The sequence below is a fragment of the Pelophylax lessonae genome, assembly GCF_965119305.1.
Source record: "Pelophylax lessonae genome assembly, chromosome: 7".
Taxonomy (NCBI): Eukaryota; Metazoa; Chordata; class Amphibia; order Anura; family Ranidae; genus Pelophylax; species Pelophylax lessonae.
The window spans coordinates 195,450,032-195,466,311 of record NC_138774.1 but is presented as its reverse complement, the minus strand read 5'-3'; the positions used below and the strand labels follow the sequence as shown (position 1 = coordinate 195,466,311).

Sequence of the window (16,280 nt, the reverse complement as noted above, 5' to 3'; positions counted from 1 at the left end):
CTCCATCCACACAAATGAGATGGATAATGGTAACCATTTATTATAGTGTATGAGGTAAGGACAAAGTGGAAATGAAGTGAAAGTTCACTTTGCAAGGAATTCCAGGCAGTGTGTAGTGTCGTGGCAGTGCAGTAAGCAGTATATAATGGCAGGTGAAAGCAGAGAGGCCAACCTCTTGCCATATAAATGGAGGATGAAGCTGCCATCTTTTCTCCTCCTCCTTGTCATCCTCATCTTTAGCCAGAGTGCAGCAGCCCCCTGAATGAGGACTATAGAAGGTGGCTCCACCCCAGCCTCCTGTGCTCTGGGGCAAGCACCTGCTGACGCCTGCCACCACGGGGAGGTTTCAGATAGGAAGCGCATATACTGGATCTGAGGAAACACCCTGCACCACATGGAGAGGAGAGAGAGCCACAGGCAGCCCCTACTGACCTAATTGGGCCTGGGCTCCATACAGAAGGACCACTTGTATCCCCCCCCATCACTCACTAAGCTAAGTGTTTTTTTTTACTTGGCTTAGCAAATGAGGTAAAGTTGTGTAGATTTTATTATTTGAGTATCCTTTGCAAAGTGAATTTCCTACTTTGTTATACCTCACACACCAAGATATGTGAAAATTAACTTTACAATGTGACAATATTTTGCCTCCTTTAGTAAATTGGAGTCTGTCAGCTTTCATTTTTTGCACAGTCTGTTCTGTGTAACATACTTAGTGAGGCAGCTGCAATTACACAAAGTTGCCACAAGAGGGCAGCTCAGACAGGGTACACAAGAAGGTTAGGGCCCAACACTCTGCCAAGAGTCCAAAAATGTTTTTTTCACTATATAATCCAATGGCCCCTTTTATCAAGGCTTGAGAAGTACAGAACTTTTAAAAATAGACAAAAATGTATCTACATTATAACCATCTTTAAAAACATACATAAATATGTACTTCTATAGTCCAATACCATTTCTTCTCCTGTAGGATATGTGCATGATGTACTTAAATACATTAACTAATTGCCATAAATGTTAGTATATAATGCAAATAAACCAAAGTAATTTGTTTATGAATCATTAAAATATGTATTAATTAACAATCTATTGGGAAATTGAGATTTATGCATTTTTTTTCTTGTGTAAGCCCTGGTGAAAGGGGGCATTTGGAAGACCCCAAAATGGTTTGGCATTGTAGTTTATACAGTATGAATAAATAAACATTTTTTGGCTCTTGGCAAGTTGTGTAGCACCCCCCTCCTTTTCTTTGTATAGAAGTAAAAGCTGGCAGAGGTTTTAATTATTACCCACTATCCAAAACAACGAAATAACTATTTTTGCTGGAGGCACACTTTTAGTCCCGGTTCACACTAGGGCGACCTGTGAGGCGACCTGGTCGCCGTAGGTCGCCTCCCATAGGGAAGCTGCAGACCCGTTCTAATAGGAGCGACACAAGTCGCTCCGACTTAGAAAAAGGGTCCGGAGCTTCTTTGGGGCGACCAGGAGGCGACCGCCATAGACTTCAATGTTATGAAGTCTGTGGCGGCCTCTCCGAGGTCGCTGCGCGCTGCTCGCACCGCGACCTCGGAGGTCGCGGTGCGAAGTAGCGTCGCTCGTATGTGAACGGGCACTAAAAGGAGCCCCCCTCTCACAAATGTCCGCTCCCTTGGCCTAAAAACAAAGTCAATCCAATGACAATGCTAAACTTTTTTATTGCATTAACTTCCCACAACCACGAAGCCTGGCATATGAGACAGAACCAGGTTGTAACTATAGCCAAAGCACACCATATGCATTTTATGGGGCCCAGTGTGATTTATACATGTAGTAGTGTTTTGAAAATACATTTATATGATATATAGAGTATATATAGTTTTATAACTTTTGTATGACTGCTATGTGATTTTTCTGTATTACTGGAGGCATTGGAGGAGTAAATAGAGGCCCTACAATTGGGTGAGTACAGGACCTAATGTAGAAAATAATGGGATTTCATATGCGCCACACTAAGCGCACATCTTTTTCTTCATGTCTCTAGCGTCATGTGTCAGTTCAGTGTTGTCGAAAGCAAGAGTGCCACTTTTCCATCTGAGAAACAACGCAGCCTTCTGGACGACAGTGTCCTTGAGTCCCAGAGCCCTGTCCGGAACAGCATACCTTTGGCAGCATTCACCAATGGGATATCGATTGGTAGGTCCAAACCACACCTCTCCAGTCCCCGTACAGCTTGATTCTGACAGTGAAACACTATGCATGAACCTTTAGTGTCACACCTGAATTTTATAGAGTGTGACTTAAGGGAAGAGGCACAAATAGATTACGCTTAAAAAAAACAGGTCACCTTGCCCATGCTGGGCAAAGTTATAGTATATCTGCACATGGCTCAACTCCCCCAACCTACTCATAACCAGTGTTCTCTCACTACTCTTTCCTTCAGTGCAGCTGACAACTCCATGGCACTTCCAGGTATGGTGGAACATGTGACCCTCTCCGCTGTGGCAGTGCTGGAGCCTATCAATCATTTGCTGGGACTGAGCACTGTTACCTGCCCAAGGGAATGATGTCCCTGGTCGCTGACACCCATCAGTTCATTGCTGGCTGTGACAGAGAGGGGAGCATAGGCAAGTCCAGGCCCTTTGTAGAGACATGGTTACTTTTGTATCTCTTTAAAGCAAACCTGTGCTTGGTCTATTCAGGTTTGCTTTAATTTAACTCCTATATACTTGACTTTGCTTCTCCAATTGCTCCATTCACCATTGGGAGCCAAAAATAAATATCTTACTTCCAGGTATGGAGAAGCGTGTGACTAGACTGGAGCAATCTACATTGTCAAATAGGGAGTTCATAGCCCTGCTTACTCTGTCTAGTAGCCTACACGGGGATTTTCTTTAGCTTCCAGCAGCTGAATATACTTGGGGTGAGAAAAATAGGAATGTTTGTAAAAGCAGAACTCCAATTTTATTTTTCTTATTTTAACCTCAGTGAGTGGTGAAGGGCTAGAACCTCTGTTAGCTGTTAACTGGACCTGTCACTAGGACAGGAGGTTAGAAATTTCACTAGTGGGGACCTAGACAGCAGTAGGAACCTGACAGAAGGTTTAACCCTTCCCTATCCACAATTTTTTAAAAGTACTACTGGGAGATTTCCCTTGTCACTCTCTGTGAATCGTTTTTTTATTTTAATTCCAACATCATTTGTCTCTTCTTATACATAGAACTTTTAGGATACCACTCAGACATTAGCAAGATCAATGATATTGCATAAAATCTTAAAATAAAAATGTTATATTCATGAATAGTCTAGTGGGAACAATGCTTAAGATATAAAAGGGAAGCAATTTTATATTCGTCCAGTTACATGCTGTAAAATGTCAAAGCTAGTGTATTTTCAGTAATTGTACAGTACTATTGTAAAGTTTTTATGAATGCTGCTTTAAAATTTTACAAGTCAGCTGTTCCATATTTTCTTTACTTTTTTCTATACTAATTACGTTTTTGTCTACAGATAATTCATAGAATAAGCTAGATTGTGATGCTTTAAGTCAGTGTGATCTGACAAGTATATTCCACTGACAGAGAGGAACAGTAAAGCACAAGCACTGTGTACTACTGCCAATCAGGTCCTGCAAATACTTTAGAACAACAAACTGTAAACATTTTAGGCATTCTATATGCCAGTGTTGCCTGTAAGTCTCCCCTTCATCTGCGCGATATATCTCTCCACATGTTATACTTCTAACTTTCATGCCAACATAAGTGATGAATTAGTGATACCTTCACACCTGCCCGCAGTCAGCTCAAAATTTATAACATCTCCACTTCTCTGAACATGTGCTTGTACAAACATGCAGATTATGAATGTCAGGACTTGTATCCCTAGGCTTTCACGCTGCCAAGATTTGGAGCTTTGGGTAAAGATGGTGATAGGAAAAATTACAGCCATTACCTTAACCGCTAACTTAGGTAACAGCAGTGTGTAAAGGTGATCTTTACTGTAACTGTTCAAAGGTGCATGCTAAATTAGTCAATTAAATACTGAGGAATACCACATGAGTGCCAATTTCGGGAAGTGCACTGTTTGTACAGATATAAAGGAAGATTCAGAAGCCTTTTACACTGCTTGTAAGATGGCACTGCAGCCTCTTGTCGGATGATTTTATAGAGCGCTATATATAACCCTGTGCTCCAAACCAGTTGCCTCCATACTGCAGCCCTTTTTTTTGCCTTCATACAGCCCTTGGAACACTATTCCTCTCACTGACACCAATGAGGGGACACTGTTTTTTCCAACTGACACCTACGATGAGGAACTATTCCTTCCACCGATGGGAACTATTCATTACAGTGACACCACTAAAGATGGCGAACAATTCCTTCTACTGCCCAACGACACCAATAATGGAGGCCTTATGACTCTCACTAATACCAAATGATGGGACAGTATTCATCCTCGCACTAACCACACAAGTGCAATGTGTTTTTTTTTTTTTTTTTTAATACTCACATTGACCGCCAAACCTAAGGCATTATCTACCCCCAGTGGCCACAGTCCACCCCCAAATTTTGAAGGAGAAAAAAACTGGCCCTTAATTTAGAAAATTTGAAGATGCCTGCTCTAAACCAAAAACACAGTGGCTGCATTTTAAAATTCTGGGTTATTTTGGGAGGGGGACGTTAGCTTAGAAATGAAATATGCTAACAAACATGTGCCTGTTCCTAAAAACATACATTTGTTGGGTGGAGCGGAGTAATACAGTGGACTGCACTGTGCAGGTGATGGGTGAATGAGGTTGTCATGAAGGTGGAGGGGTGAGGCATTTACTATGAGCAGAGAAGGTGAATGCATAGAGGGATGTACTGTGGGTGGGGAGAGATTTCCTGTGACTGCACTGGGAGGAGTGAGGTGGCCAGGGAAAGTTGCACTGTCATTGGCTGGTAAAGTGAACAGGGAGAGAAGTAAGGGTTTGTTGTGATGGAGGTGTGAAGTAGCTAGGAGTGAGTTGATCAGGGTGAAATTCCCTATGTTGGGGGGGATTTAGGTTAGAAAGGAGCACTAAAAAAGGAGAAAAGGGAAGTGGACACTGTGGTCAGTGTAGAGAATGTGCTAGGAGGAGCACTGTGACCATGGGATGTAGTGGGTGGGGGGGAATCTCTCTCACTATATACTATATATATATCGTTCATCATTTGTAATTTTGTTTGTAGAATGCAATCATAGTAACTGTTTTGGGCCTGCCTGTTTAGCGGCTTTCTTTCTGGCTGGATTTGGTCATCAAGCACAAATAGATCTTAATACTGCATCTGTATTTTACATCTGATTATTTCTTGTATTTTGTATCATAGGCAGTAGTGAAAGTTCAGAATTCAGTGAGGATGTGTCTTCTGTTCTTGACAGGTAAGCTCCGATCAACTAATTTCTATCCTCAAGCAAAAGAAAAAAGTTATTTTTACACTGACCTTTTAAGCCAGATAGTAACCGATGTATATTAATATTAGATAGTAACTATTATATATATATATATATATATATATATATATATATATATATATATATACACACATGGTAATACAGAAAATATGCAAGATAAAAATGGCAAAGAATGGTTTGCTTAGGGATTTTTGTCATTATTTCAAAAAGAAGCCATAAAACTATGCTGATTGCCCAGTCAGTCTACCAAGAATTGTGCAGTGCTTCACCCAATAATCCTATGGAGGTATTGTAACTTAAAATGTTTTTTTCCATATTCAAAAGAATTACTGTTTTGGCATCTGCACAATTAACACCTCTAGGGAAGGCTATAAAGATGTTGATAAAAATTGTTGACGAAAGTGAAATTAAAGCTTTAACGGAAAGTACAAACATTAGATGTCTTTTGCCAGAAAACAGCCTTTTTTGTCTAAGGATTGGATTAATGCTGAAGCAGGTTGAACACGTTTTCACGTTACCATGTTTGTCTCAATTTAGCCCATACTCTGTGTTCCCCCTGGTGTTCCATGTGGTAGACCCTGTAGCACGTCTTGTGTTCTTTGTAAAAACACTCTAAAAAATCCACAGCCACATCTTAGGTGGAGGTTTGGTGGTGCAAACCAGGAGGAACAGTGGATCAGTGGCCACAGCAGCTAGACTCTGTTTCTATGTTCAGTGAATGAACAATGAAGGGTTATCAGAATTCACACAACATGTTTTTCCAATAGCTACCATTCATTATGTCGGCGTTTCTATGTTTTTTTCAGTCAGCATTGAGAGAAGAACAACAGTGCCTACCCCTCCCTATGTATACTTAAAATATAGAAGAAAGCCTTTAATAAGTAATACATTAAAGTATATCTACAGTCAAAAGGATTTTTCGTTTTGTAGGGTTGAAACCACTGATACATTTGCCATCTGCATCTTGTTAGAGGTATTGGGTTCTCTTCCTGTCCCATAGATTCAGCAGGGAGTGTCAGGAAAGTTCCCTCCTAGACAGTTGTCATAGGAACAAATGTACCCATTCAGAAGATTTCTTCTTTAATCCTGTTTGAAAATGGGAATAAATCCAAGATTTTGAGTTGCCATCATTCTTGGTGACATTGGTGATCAGGACAATTAGGGCCAATTCACACTAGATCTGGTGCGAATTTACAACAAATCTGCACCGCATTAAAATCGCAACCTGTTCATGCGAACTGATTGCAGGGTGTCATTACCTTACCATACACTCTGCAATCAGTTTGCAAACTGCAATGCGATTTGCAGAATCTGATTGCATGGGTGTGAACACCCATGTGATTTGATTCCAGAGCCGACAATAAAAAGGGTCCTGCACGAGTTTTGTCCAAATGCAATGCAAATTCAACCATACAGTTTGTATGGCTGAATTTGCACCGCACAGACATCATACGTGATCTGTACAGCAATGCGGTGCTAATCACATGCGATGTCTGGCATCGTACTAGTGTGAACTGGCCCTTAGAGTGACCTAATTTTACAAACCGAGACTCAGAAAGCAATAAAATCCCTGTCAGTGGTTCTAACCCTTCGCAACTCTATCTTAGTTTAAAAAAAGTTTTGCCTTTAGTTATACTTTAACACACAATGATAACATTGTTTACATATTTTTTTATTTGCATGTAGTTCAAAAAGGCTATAGTTCTCCTTAAAATGAAGATGGCTTCTGCTATTTAATTATTATAGAAATGTGTCCTATTCTAAAGTAGCTTATAATTCCCAATGCTTGTGTAGTGTACCATGTAGGTTTTTACAAAGAGTTAAAAAAAAAAAAAAAGTAACCCTATACTGGAGCCATAGTTGATTATACACAATTGAATATCTCATTTCTAATTACAGGTATTGGCAATATAGATTAAAAGTGTTCTAGTATTCAATTCCAGTATACAGTATAAGCAAGGTTTAAAGTTTCTAGTGATGCTAGAGAGAACTAAATTTCAGTAATCTGTGCTTGAAATCTGACATGGCCATAGGTGGTCAGCAGTATAGATTAATTATGCTGCATGAGAGGTTGTCGAGGAAATAGTTAACTATTATATCACATACAGAGAGTTGCTCACTTTATTTTTAGTTCATTAACTTCTGTGTGAAGTTTATAACCACTGACAGTACAGCATAACCCTGCAAGGCACTCAGTGTTTACTTAAGACTGTGAAGTGCTCAAACTTTAATGGAGGGGTCCATTTATTAACAGATGTTTGGATTTTTTGCATGTGTTTTTTCTTTCTTGCATCGTGCACGGTTTGTCAAACTTACATTTAAATTTGCAAACAGGAGTCGTATGTATGCCACGCTGGGTCCCAACTGGAGGGTCCCAGTAAGAAACTCACCCAGAAGTCGCAGCTGTGTGTACAGGTACATAGAGGTGGTGGGTTCTCTCCTTTTTAATAAGTTAATTCTTAAAGCTCACCTGTACTCTAGTAATAAACATAATGTGGTGGAGATAGGCACTGTTCAACCATTAATTAAGACTTTAGTGTATTTTGGAAAGGTAATATTCAAGATCTGTGTGCTATTCTAATACAGCACTGAACTTTGGGAGAGTAAGGGTCAGAGACACAGCTCAGGACCCAAACTATCACTGTAAGAAGAGGTGGCAATCTATATTTTTTTCTAACCTAAGTGCTGCCAGGGGACAAGCTTAAATAGACACTAGGAGCTTGTTGCCCATGCAGGGTATTGACAGTGTCTTTGTATATGCTCACCAGCCAACCCCTGACACTCACCCGCTAGCAGTCCCTCACTGCCCTTTTCTTCATTGCAGCCAGCAACAATATCCAGTGCTTCTGGGTATGGGAAAGCATGTGACCTCCTATGTGACAGTACTCAGATTAAGCAGGCAATCATTAGGGCCAATTACTGTTGCATTACAATGGGGATTTTAATGTTGGCTAAAGCAGAGGTAGGAGCTGCAAAGGGGGCTTTAGTAAGGTGAGTATAGGGGCCTATTTATAAAGACACCATCATTTTACTCTGCATTAATGTGTATCCTAAGCTCAAACATTTTTAGATTTGCATAGACTAGCATTAGAACCCCTGTCGAATTTGCATTGCTGTCATCCAGACAGAAAGCGATGGGAAATAAATATTATAAAGTCACCACCCGAATAGGATGTGAAGGGAACAATTCCAATGATAACAACCATTCCCACGACAAATGTGTAAGAGACTGACTTTGGGGAGATTTGGTCCCACTTGTCTTCAAGAAAGGAATTAAAGGAAAATCTCAAACAAAACAGAACTCAGGCAGCAGCAAAAAAAAGATAAATGTTCTAACCCAGTGTTTCTCAAATAGGCTGCCGCAGCAAAAGGACAGAAGAAAACTGTCCCAACTATGTACATTGGGATCTAAGAGCGATCCGGCGTGAACTCCGGTATACAAAGAGGAGAGAGAGAACAGCCCGCACTTCCTCTCTGGTACTATCTGTACTAAAGTCGGCAACCTGGAAAGCTGTGCCGGTCACCCATGTGCATCCTACCGATGCCAAAACAGCTTTCTGGGTTTTTAACTGTAGTGCAGAGAGGAGGCAAGAGCCAAGAGAAGGTGCAGGCTGTTCTCTGTATACAGGAGTTACCACAGGATCGCTCTCAGAGCTGAATGTACAGGGGTTGATTGCTGCCCCCCAACTACCACCCACACTACTCCTGTCCCAGCAGCTGAAATTGTGGGCGGGGGCACTAATAAAAAACACTGTACCTTCTGATCTGAGCAATCCTGTGTTTTATCTCCTTTTTTCTTTTAGACAAGAGGTAGAGTAACGGGCGGGTGTGGGGTAGAGAGAGCACAGCCCACACCTCCTCCCTGTTGATGAGGGGGGACAGGATTTGTACAAGGGGATTTGGAAGGATATTTACAACCCAGTGTCTACATTTTAGAGCTTGTTGACACCATGTAAAATGTATGAAATAGTTTTCCCGCACTGCACAAAAATGTGCTGCCTTTTGCAGATGTGCGTGGGCGCCAGTAATTTTTAATGGCATCCACTCACATCTAGCAAATGCACGTATGTTTGTGGCTGCTAAAATGCATGGTACTGCAGTAAACATGCATGGAGCAGCCCACTAAAAACACAACGTGCGGGATCGAGCAAGAGAGAGCACGTGTACTCAGACCCGCCTCCTAATGAAAAAAAAAAAGCTCTGATTGGTGCACCCTGGGATTGTGCACAATTCTAAACGAGTGCCTTGACTGAAAAAAAAGTTGATAAACATTGTTCTAACCATTGCCATCTAAAAACAAACACAAAAAAAGTTAGGGCTTTGCTTTAATTGGTACAGTACATATGGCAGAATTGGTGGTAATGGGGAATTAATATCACCCTTCCAAAATACTGTAAAATCTACATAAATCAAAATGAGTCTCCTATCCTCCTCCTTTAAAACAAAAATAAATACAGGTGTTCTGGCAAGTGTGACTATTACTAATGCCTGGCAAAAACAGCTATACAAAGTAGTAGGGAGCCTCAACCCCTACCACTTGTTCCTCATGAGACATTTGTCCAGATATTGGTCAAGTATACAAAATAGCTGCATGCAGGTGATGGACACACTTTCAATGTAATCATTTTCATCTGCATGCCTTACATTTAAGTCACAAATTTGAATTTTCTGTGGTAACACCAAGTTCCTTTTTTTTTTTTTTTTAACTAATTTTGTTTTTCTTTACTGTTTAAATTGTAATCATTCTGACAAATCTGATCCAAGAGGCGTTACATAAGCAGCTTTAAAAGAAGTGTTCAGTGCTCTTTCCCCAAATCTAAATTTTTCTCAAGGGGCATAATAAACAATTAAAAAGAAACTGTTTTTTTAGCTTGTACAATTTATACTGTTTTGTAACTTTTTTTGTTATGTAAAATATTTATTTTTCATTTTTTCCTGAACACAGTAAATACACACAACATACATTCCTGAGACTAATGTAGTCTTAAGGGAGCAAGATCTATTTTAATTCCTATGTTTAACCATCTCACTACCCCTCCCAACGATGCCATTATTTACCCTATAAGGAATAAAAGGTAGAGAGGAGGTAAATTTACGAGATGGATGGAGTTGGGTTTTAACAGTGATCCTAAAAATTCAAAATTATTTCTTTCTCTTACGTCCTCCGACAGTCGCCGCCTCTTCATATTCGTCACAATAGGGGTAATTGACCTTTGCTCCGTAGGAGTAGCTAGGCAACAGAATATGTCAATATTAAAGCTTTTAACATATCCCACCCCCAGGGGGTGGTCCCCTCAGTCAATACCCTCCTACTTCCTGTATCCATACCTCAGTTTCATTGTCTAGCTTGTCAGGAGTAGCTGGATGTCTCTATGCTGGGGCATTTTGTCTCAGCCTTTCTCTTCTTTTTTGATTTTATTTGAGTTTTTTTCTCTCTCTTTACTTAGCTGTTACTTTTGTCAGCATTAGTTAGGTCTTCTGATGAAGAGGATCATGCGGGCTGGGTCTCGGGCTGGCCCCCCTGGTCGCAGGTTGTGGGTCAGTGGCTTCCCAGCCTGCCATCGAGCGTTCAGTCAAGTATTTTTCCTGGCACAGTGAACGACCCATCCCTGTTCACTGCAGGGATGCTATGGTGAGGTGGCTACCTCACTGGACGCCATGGGGTTTCGCACCGCAGTTCTCCTGCGTCCTGACTGCGACTCTCCCTGTCCCATGTGCAGTGGCTTGATCGCTTGTGCGGGTTCCCCACGCCATTTAGGAGGTAAGTGTATCTGTGTGGGGACCTGTCTGTTTGGGGGGTGTCAGTCTGGGACTGTGTAACCCTGCCTCTGTTCACACTAAAGGACTCCCTATCTGTCTTGGCTGCATTCTGTGGGCTGCAAGGAGGGGGGCTATGCTGCACTGTTTCTGTGTCAGCCTGTGTGCTGTTTTTTACTGTGACAGGCTGTGTGCTGCGGGGCATGATTGGATCGTGTTATGCACACTTGCGGCGACCGCTGCTGCGGTCCGCCATTGTTTTATTATACTGCACGTGTACTGTGGTTTTCACTGTGTGTGGGGAGCGGCGTTTTCGGCGCCAAGCGCCGCCATTTTGGCGGCGATCGCTCCGGCCTCATGCTAGCACTGCGGGCGGCCATTTTTCTGTAGCCTTCCATAGGCTTTAACAGAGCGCCCTGTGTTGCATCACTTCCTTTTCCCTGGGCGCACCGATCGAGGCAGCAGCAGCGGTGGTCTCTCCAGGTTTTATCCTCTCTATCCCTGTTATCCTTGCCTGAGTTTGTACTTTTCCCTGTGGGGGTCGGCTTTGTGCTGGTGTGTGAGTGCGGTGGCCTGCGCTCACCGCGCTTTTAAAGGGGCAGTTACCCTTTATTCTTCTGCAAACTTTTGGGGGCATGGATTCTCAGGAAAGCAAATTTCCTCTCACTCTGGTGGGAGGCCAAGGGGTTGCTGTTTCCCCCCCAGGGGGTGATTTGGCTACTGTTGTGGCTAACCTTGCTGCTCAGGTGCAAATGCTTGTGGCTGCTCAATCCACAAAACGACCCAGAGTTTCAATTTCCTCTGATTCAGATGGTGATGGGGCTGCTGTGGCTGGGGTCTCCTTATCGGGGTCCCGTTCCTCCCTGGATCTTGTGGGGTCTGAGGTGGAGGCTGAGGTTGAAGGGGTTGATAATTCTCCCCCTGGCTCGTCTGAAGAGCTTGCACTCATGGATGACTTGGTTGCTTCTATCAAACAAACACTGCGTTTGCAGGATGAACCATGTCCTCCTGCTGTCCTGGCCTCTTATGGGACGCAGCGAAGACGCAAGACATCACAGGTTTTTCCTTGCACTGAAGATTTTCAGCGCGCTGTTAGTGAACAATGGCGCAATTTACGCAAGCCTTTTGCTGTACCAAGTAGGTTCAAGCTGCGTTATCCTTTCACACCCGCTACTGATGAACGTTGGTGTGTGCCGCCTCTGGTGGATCACGCGGTGGCGGTTTTGAATAAGTCCACTGCGATCCCTGCTGAGGATTCCCCGGTGTTCCGGGATGCCACGGACAGGAGGCTGGAGTCTCTTGCCCGTCATACTTATTCGGTTACCGGTTCTATGCTAAAAGCTATTTTTGCTTCACTTATGGCAGCTCAGGCTGTCGCGAATTGGACGCAGCAGGTGCTTCGGCGCGTCCTGGTGGCTGACTCTGCCCCACCGGCGACGTTGGATATGGTGGATCAAATCCATCAGGGTGTCATGTATTTGTGTAATGCGGACTTGGATATAGTACCGTTGACTGCACGTGTACACAGTGTGGCGGTGTTGTCTCGCCGCCTGATTTGGCTGAAGTGTTGGTCTGTGGACCAATCTTCGCGCAAAACCTTAGCTAATCTACCCTATAATGGATCTCGCCTTTTTGGCGATTCCTTGGATACACTGATAAAGGGGATCACGGGTGGTAAGAGCACGCTCTTGCCCCAATTCCACAAGGCTAAGGCTGCTACTGGTAAGAAGCAGGCTTCTTTTCGGCCCTCTCAGGGGTCCTTTCGTGCCTTTCGGTCGCACTATAAGGGCAAGCCTTTCAAAGGTCAAGGCTCCCAAAAGAAGCCGTGGACAGGTAAGCAGAAGTCCGGCCAGTCCGGATCCGCTGCCCATAACAATGCGGCCTGAAGGGGCGCCCTCACCCAGTTCTGGGGTGGGGGGACGCTTGCTCGGTTTTCTTCAACCCTGGCTGGCCCATGTTCGGGACAGGTGGGTTCAGGAAATCGTTCGTTCTGGTTACAAGATCGAGTTTCTCTCTCGGCCGGAGAGCAGATTTTTTCCCTCAAATCTTCAACTGTCTCCGGAGCGTTTGCGGGATCTGCACCTGGCGGTGCGGGACCTGCGGGCTCAGGGAGTGGTGGTCCCGGTGCCTCATCGGGACAGATTTCGGGGGTTCTAATCCAATCTGTTCACCGTGCCCAGGAAGTTGGGCAAGGTGCGTCCAATTCTGGACTTAAAGGCTCTGAACCGCTTTGTGCGGGTTCCAAGTTCCGCATGGAATCCCTGCGGTCGGTGGTGGCTGCCCTATTTCCAGGGGAATTCATTGCTTCCATCGACTTGAAGGATGCGTACCTTCACATCCCGATTTTCGAGGGTCACCAGAGGTACCTTCGATTCGCCATTGCGGAGGATCATTACCAATTCGTGGCGCTGCCTTTTGGTCTCGCTTCGGCTCCACGGGTGTTCACCAAGGTGCTTGCACCGGTTCTGGCCTTGTTGAGAACCCAGGGCATCTCTGTCCTGGGGTATCTGGACGACATTCTGGTTCGGTCTGCGACCAGCCAGGGTCTGGTGAAGGACCTGTCCGTCACGATGCAGACTCTGCAGGAGTTTGGTTGGACGATAAATTTTCCAAAATCGACGCTGTGTCCGTCAGTTCGTCTTCCCTACCTGGGAATGATTCTGGACTCGGTCCAGGCGAAGGTCTTCCTACCGGACGACAAACTCAGGACTCTTCAGGAGGAGGTCAGGTCCCTCAGGGACATTCCGTGCTCGTCCCTCTGGACGTGCATGCGATGTCTGGGATTGATGGTCTCGACCTTCGAGGCGATTCCCTTCGCCCAGTTTCACACGCGGGGTCTCCAAGCGGATATCCTGTCCAGGTGGGACGGGCGCCCGCAATCTCTGGATCTCCAGATTTCGTTGAGCCATCGCACCAGAAGGGATCTTCTGTGGTGGCTCCAGTCCCCGGCGGTGTCGGGGGGCAAGTCTTTTCATCCTCTTTCATGGACGGTGGTCACCACGGATGCCAGCCTGTCGGGTTGGGGCGGTGTTCTGGGCGTTCTGTCCGCCCAGGGAACTTGGTCGGAGGAGAAATCCTCCCTTCCGATCAACATTCTGGAATTGCGAGCGATAAATCTCTGCCTTCGACGTTGGACAGACAGGCTGCAGTGCCGTCCGGTTCGGGTGCAGGCGGACAATGCCACGGCGGTGGCCTACATCAACCACCAAGGGGGCACCAGGAGTGCCCGAGCGGCTCGGGAGGTGGCCGACATTCTGTCTTGGGCCGAGACACACGTCCCGACGATATCGGCGGTTCACATTCCGGGGGTGGAGAACTGGCAGGCGGATTATCTGAGTCGCCAGTCCCTGGACCAAGGGGAATGGTCCCTCCACCCGGATGTCTTCCAGATGTTGTGCGCAAAGTGGGGTCTTCCGGAGGTAGACCTGTTCGCGTCTCGTCTGAGCACCAAGGTGGAAAGGTTCGTGACAAGGACGCGCGATCCTCGGGCAGACGCTTCAGACGCGTTGGTAGCTCCGTGGCATCGGTATCAACTGATGTATGCGTTTCCACCGATTCAACTGCTGTCCAGGTTCCTTCGCAGGTTGACCTCGGAACCGCACACGGTGATTCTTGTGGTGCCGGACTGGCCTCGCCGGTCCTGGTACGCAGACCTCGTGAATCTGGCGGTCGATGCTCCGTGGCGTCTGCCTCTGCGAGAAGATCTCCTGTCTCAAGGACCGATATTCCATCCTGCTTTACAGTCGCTGGCTTTGACGGCCTGGCTGTTGAAACCGAGGTCCTGAGGGATAGGGGGTCTCTCCCACTTTGATCAATGCGAGGAAGTCTTCCTCGGGGAAGGTCTATTACCGTACTTGGAAGGCCTATTTTGCCTGGTGTGAGTCCAGGGGGTATTCCCCTCGCACATACTCTGTGTCTAGGGTGTTGTCCTTCCTTCAAACGGGTGTTGACCAGCGTTTGGCGCTGGCTACGATCAAGGGTCAGATTTCTGCGCTGGCCGTTCTTTTTCAACGTCCTGTGGCGTCTAACCCCTTGGTTAGCACTTTTGTTCAGGGGGTGCGGCACTTTGTCCCTCCTAGGAGGGATCCTCTGCCTCCTTGGGACTTGAACCTTGTTCTGTCCGTGTTGCAACGTGCTCCTTTCGAACAGATCAGGAAGATCTTTGTCCATGTTGTCCAAGAAGGTCGCCTTTTTGGTGGCGATCACTTCGGCTCGCAGAGTGTCGGAGCTGGCAGCTTTGTCCTGCAAGTCTCCGTATCTGGTCATTCACTTGGATAAGGTGGTCTTGCGACCTAACCCTTCTTTTCTTCCGAAGAGGATTTCGGATTTTCACCTCAATGAGGACATTGTCTTGCCTTCGCTCTGCGCGAAGCCTAAATATCTGAAGGAGGTGGATTTGCATTCCTTGGATTTTCGGGCGCTTAGGGTTTACCTAAAAGGGACTGAATCTTTTCGCAAGTCGGATTCTTTGTTTGTCCTTCCTGAGGGACCTCGGAAGGGCATGGCGGCGTCGGCTTCTACCATCGCCAAATGGATCAGACAGACTGTTGAACAGGCCTATGCTTTGAAGGGGAAAGTTCCTCCTATGCCTGTGAAGGCGCACTCTACCAGATCTCTGAGTACGTCTTGGGCCTGTCGTCATGGGGCTTCTGTGGCCCAGGTGTGTAAGGCAGCGACTTGGTCGACCGTTCACACATTCACGAAATTCTACAAGGTGGATGTTCAGGCATCGGCAGATGCTTCCTTTGGCCGCAAGGTTCTTAGTGCGACGGTTCCTTAGGGTCCTTTGTTTTGGACCCTTGGCTGTTGGGATATGTTTTTTTATCCCTAGGTTATTTGTTTTTTCCTCGGTTGTTGCCCCTGTTGAGCAAGTTTTTTTCATGCTTCCCAGCTGGTTTCCTTCCTTTGGTAAGGTTCCTTTCTCTGATGTGGAGACTGCGTTGCCTTGGGCGTGGCTGCGTTTCCCACCCCTCATGTTTGCACTGCTTTGGGACGTCCCCATTGTGACGAATATGAAGAGGCGGCGACTGTCGGAGGACGTAAGAGAAAACGGAATTTTTGTAAAATCTTACCTGTAAAATTCCTTTCTCTGAGTCCTCCGACAGTCGCCGCCCCCG

The 16,280-nt window shown here is 45.3% G+C and overlaps 1 protein-coding gene across 5 annotated transcripts in view; it reads left to right on the top strand.

Moving 5' to 3' along the window:
- The window catches only part of RALGPS1 (Ral GEF with PH domain and SH3 binding motif 1), a 1,028,186-nt gene that overhangs the window by 948,307 nt on the left and 63,599 nt on the right, over positions 1–16,280 (top strand). For 2 of the 5 annotated variants that reach the window (XM_082262599.1, XM_082262600.1), the window contains exons 14-16: positions 2,018–2,169; positions 5,322–5,373; positions 7,741–7,821. In XM_082262599.1, the coding sequence (XP_082118725.1) occupies positions 2,018–2,169; positions 5,322–5,373; positions 7,741–7,821 (285 nt within the window). The remainder of the gene's footprint in view (positions 1–2,017; positions 2,170–5,321; positions 5,374–7,740; positions 7,822–16,280) is intronic. The other 3 variants (XM_082262602.1, XM_082262601.1, XM_082262603.1) reach the window with 3 other exon arrangements.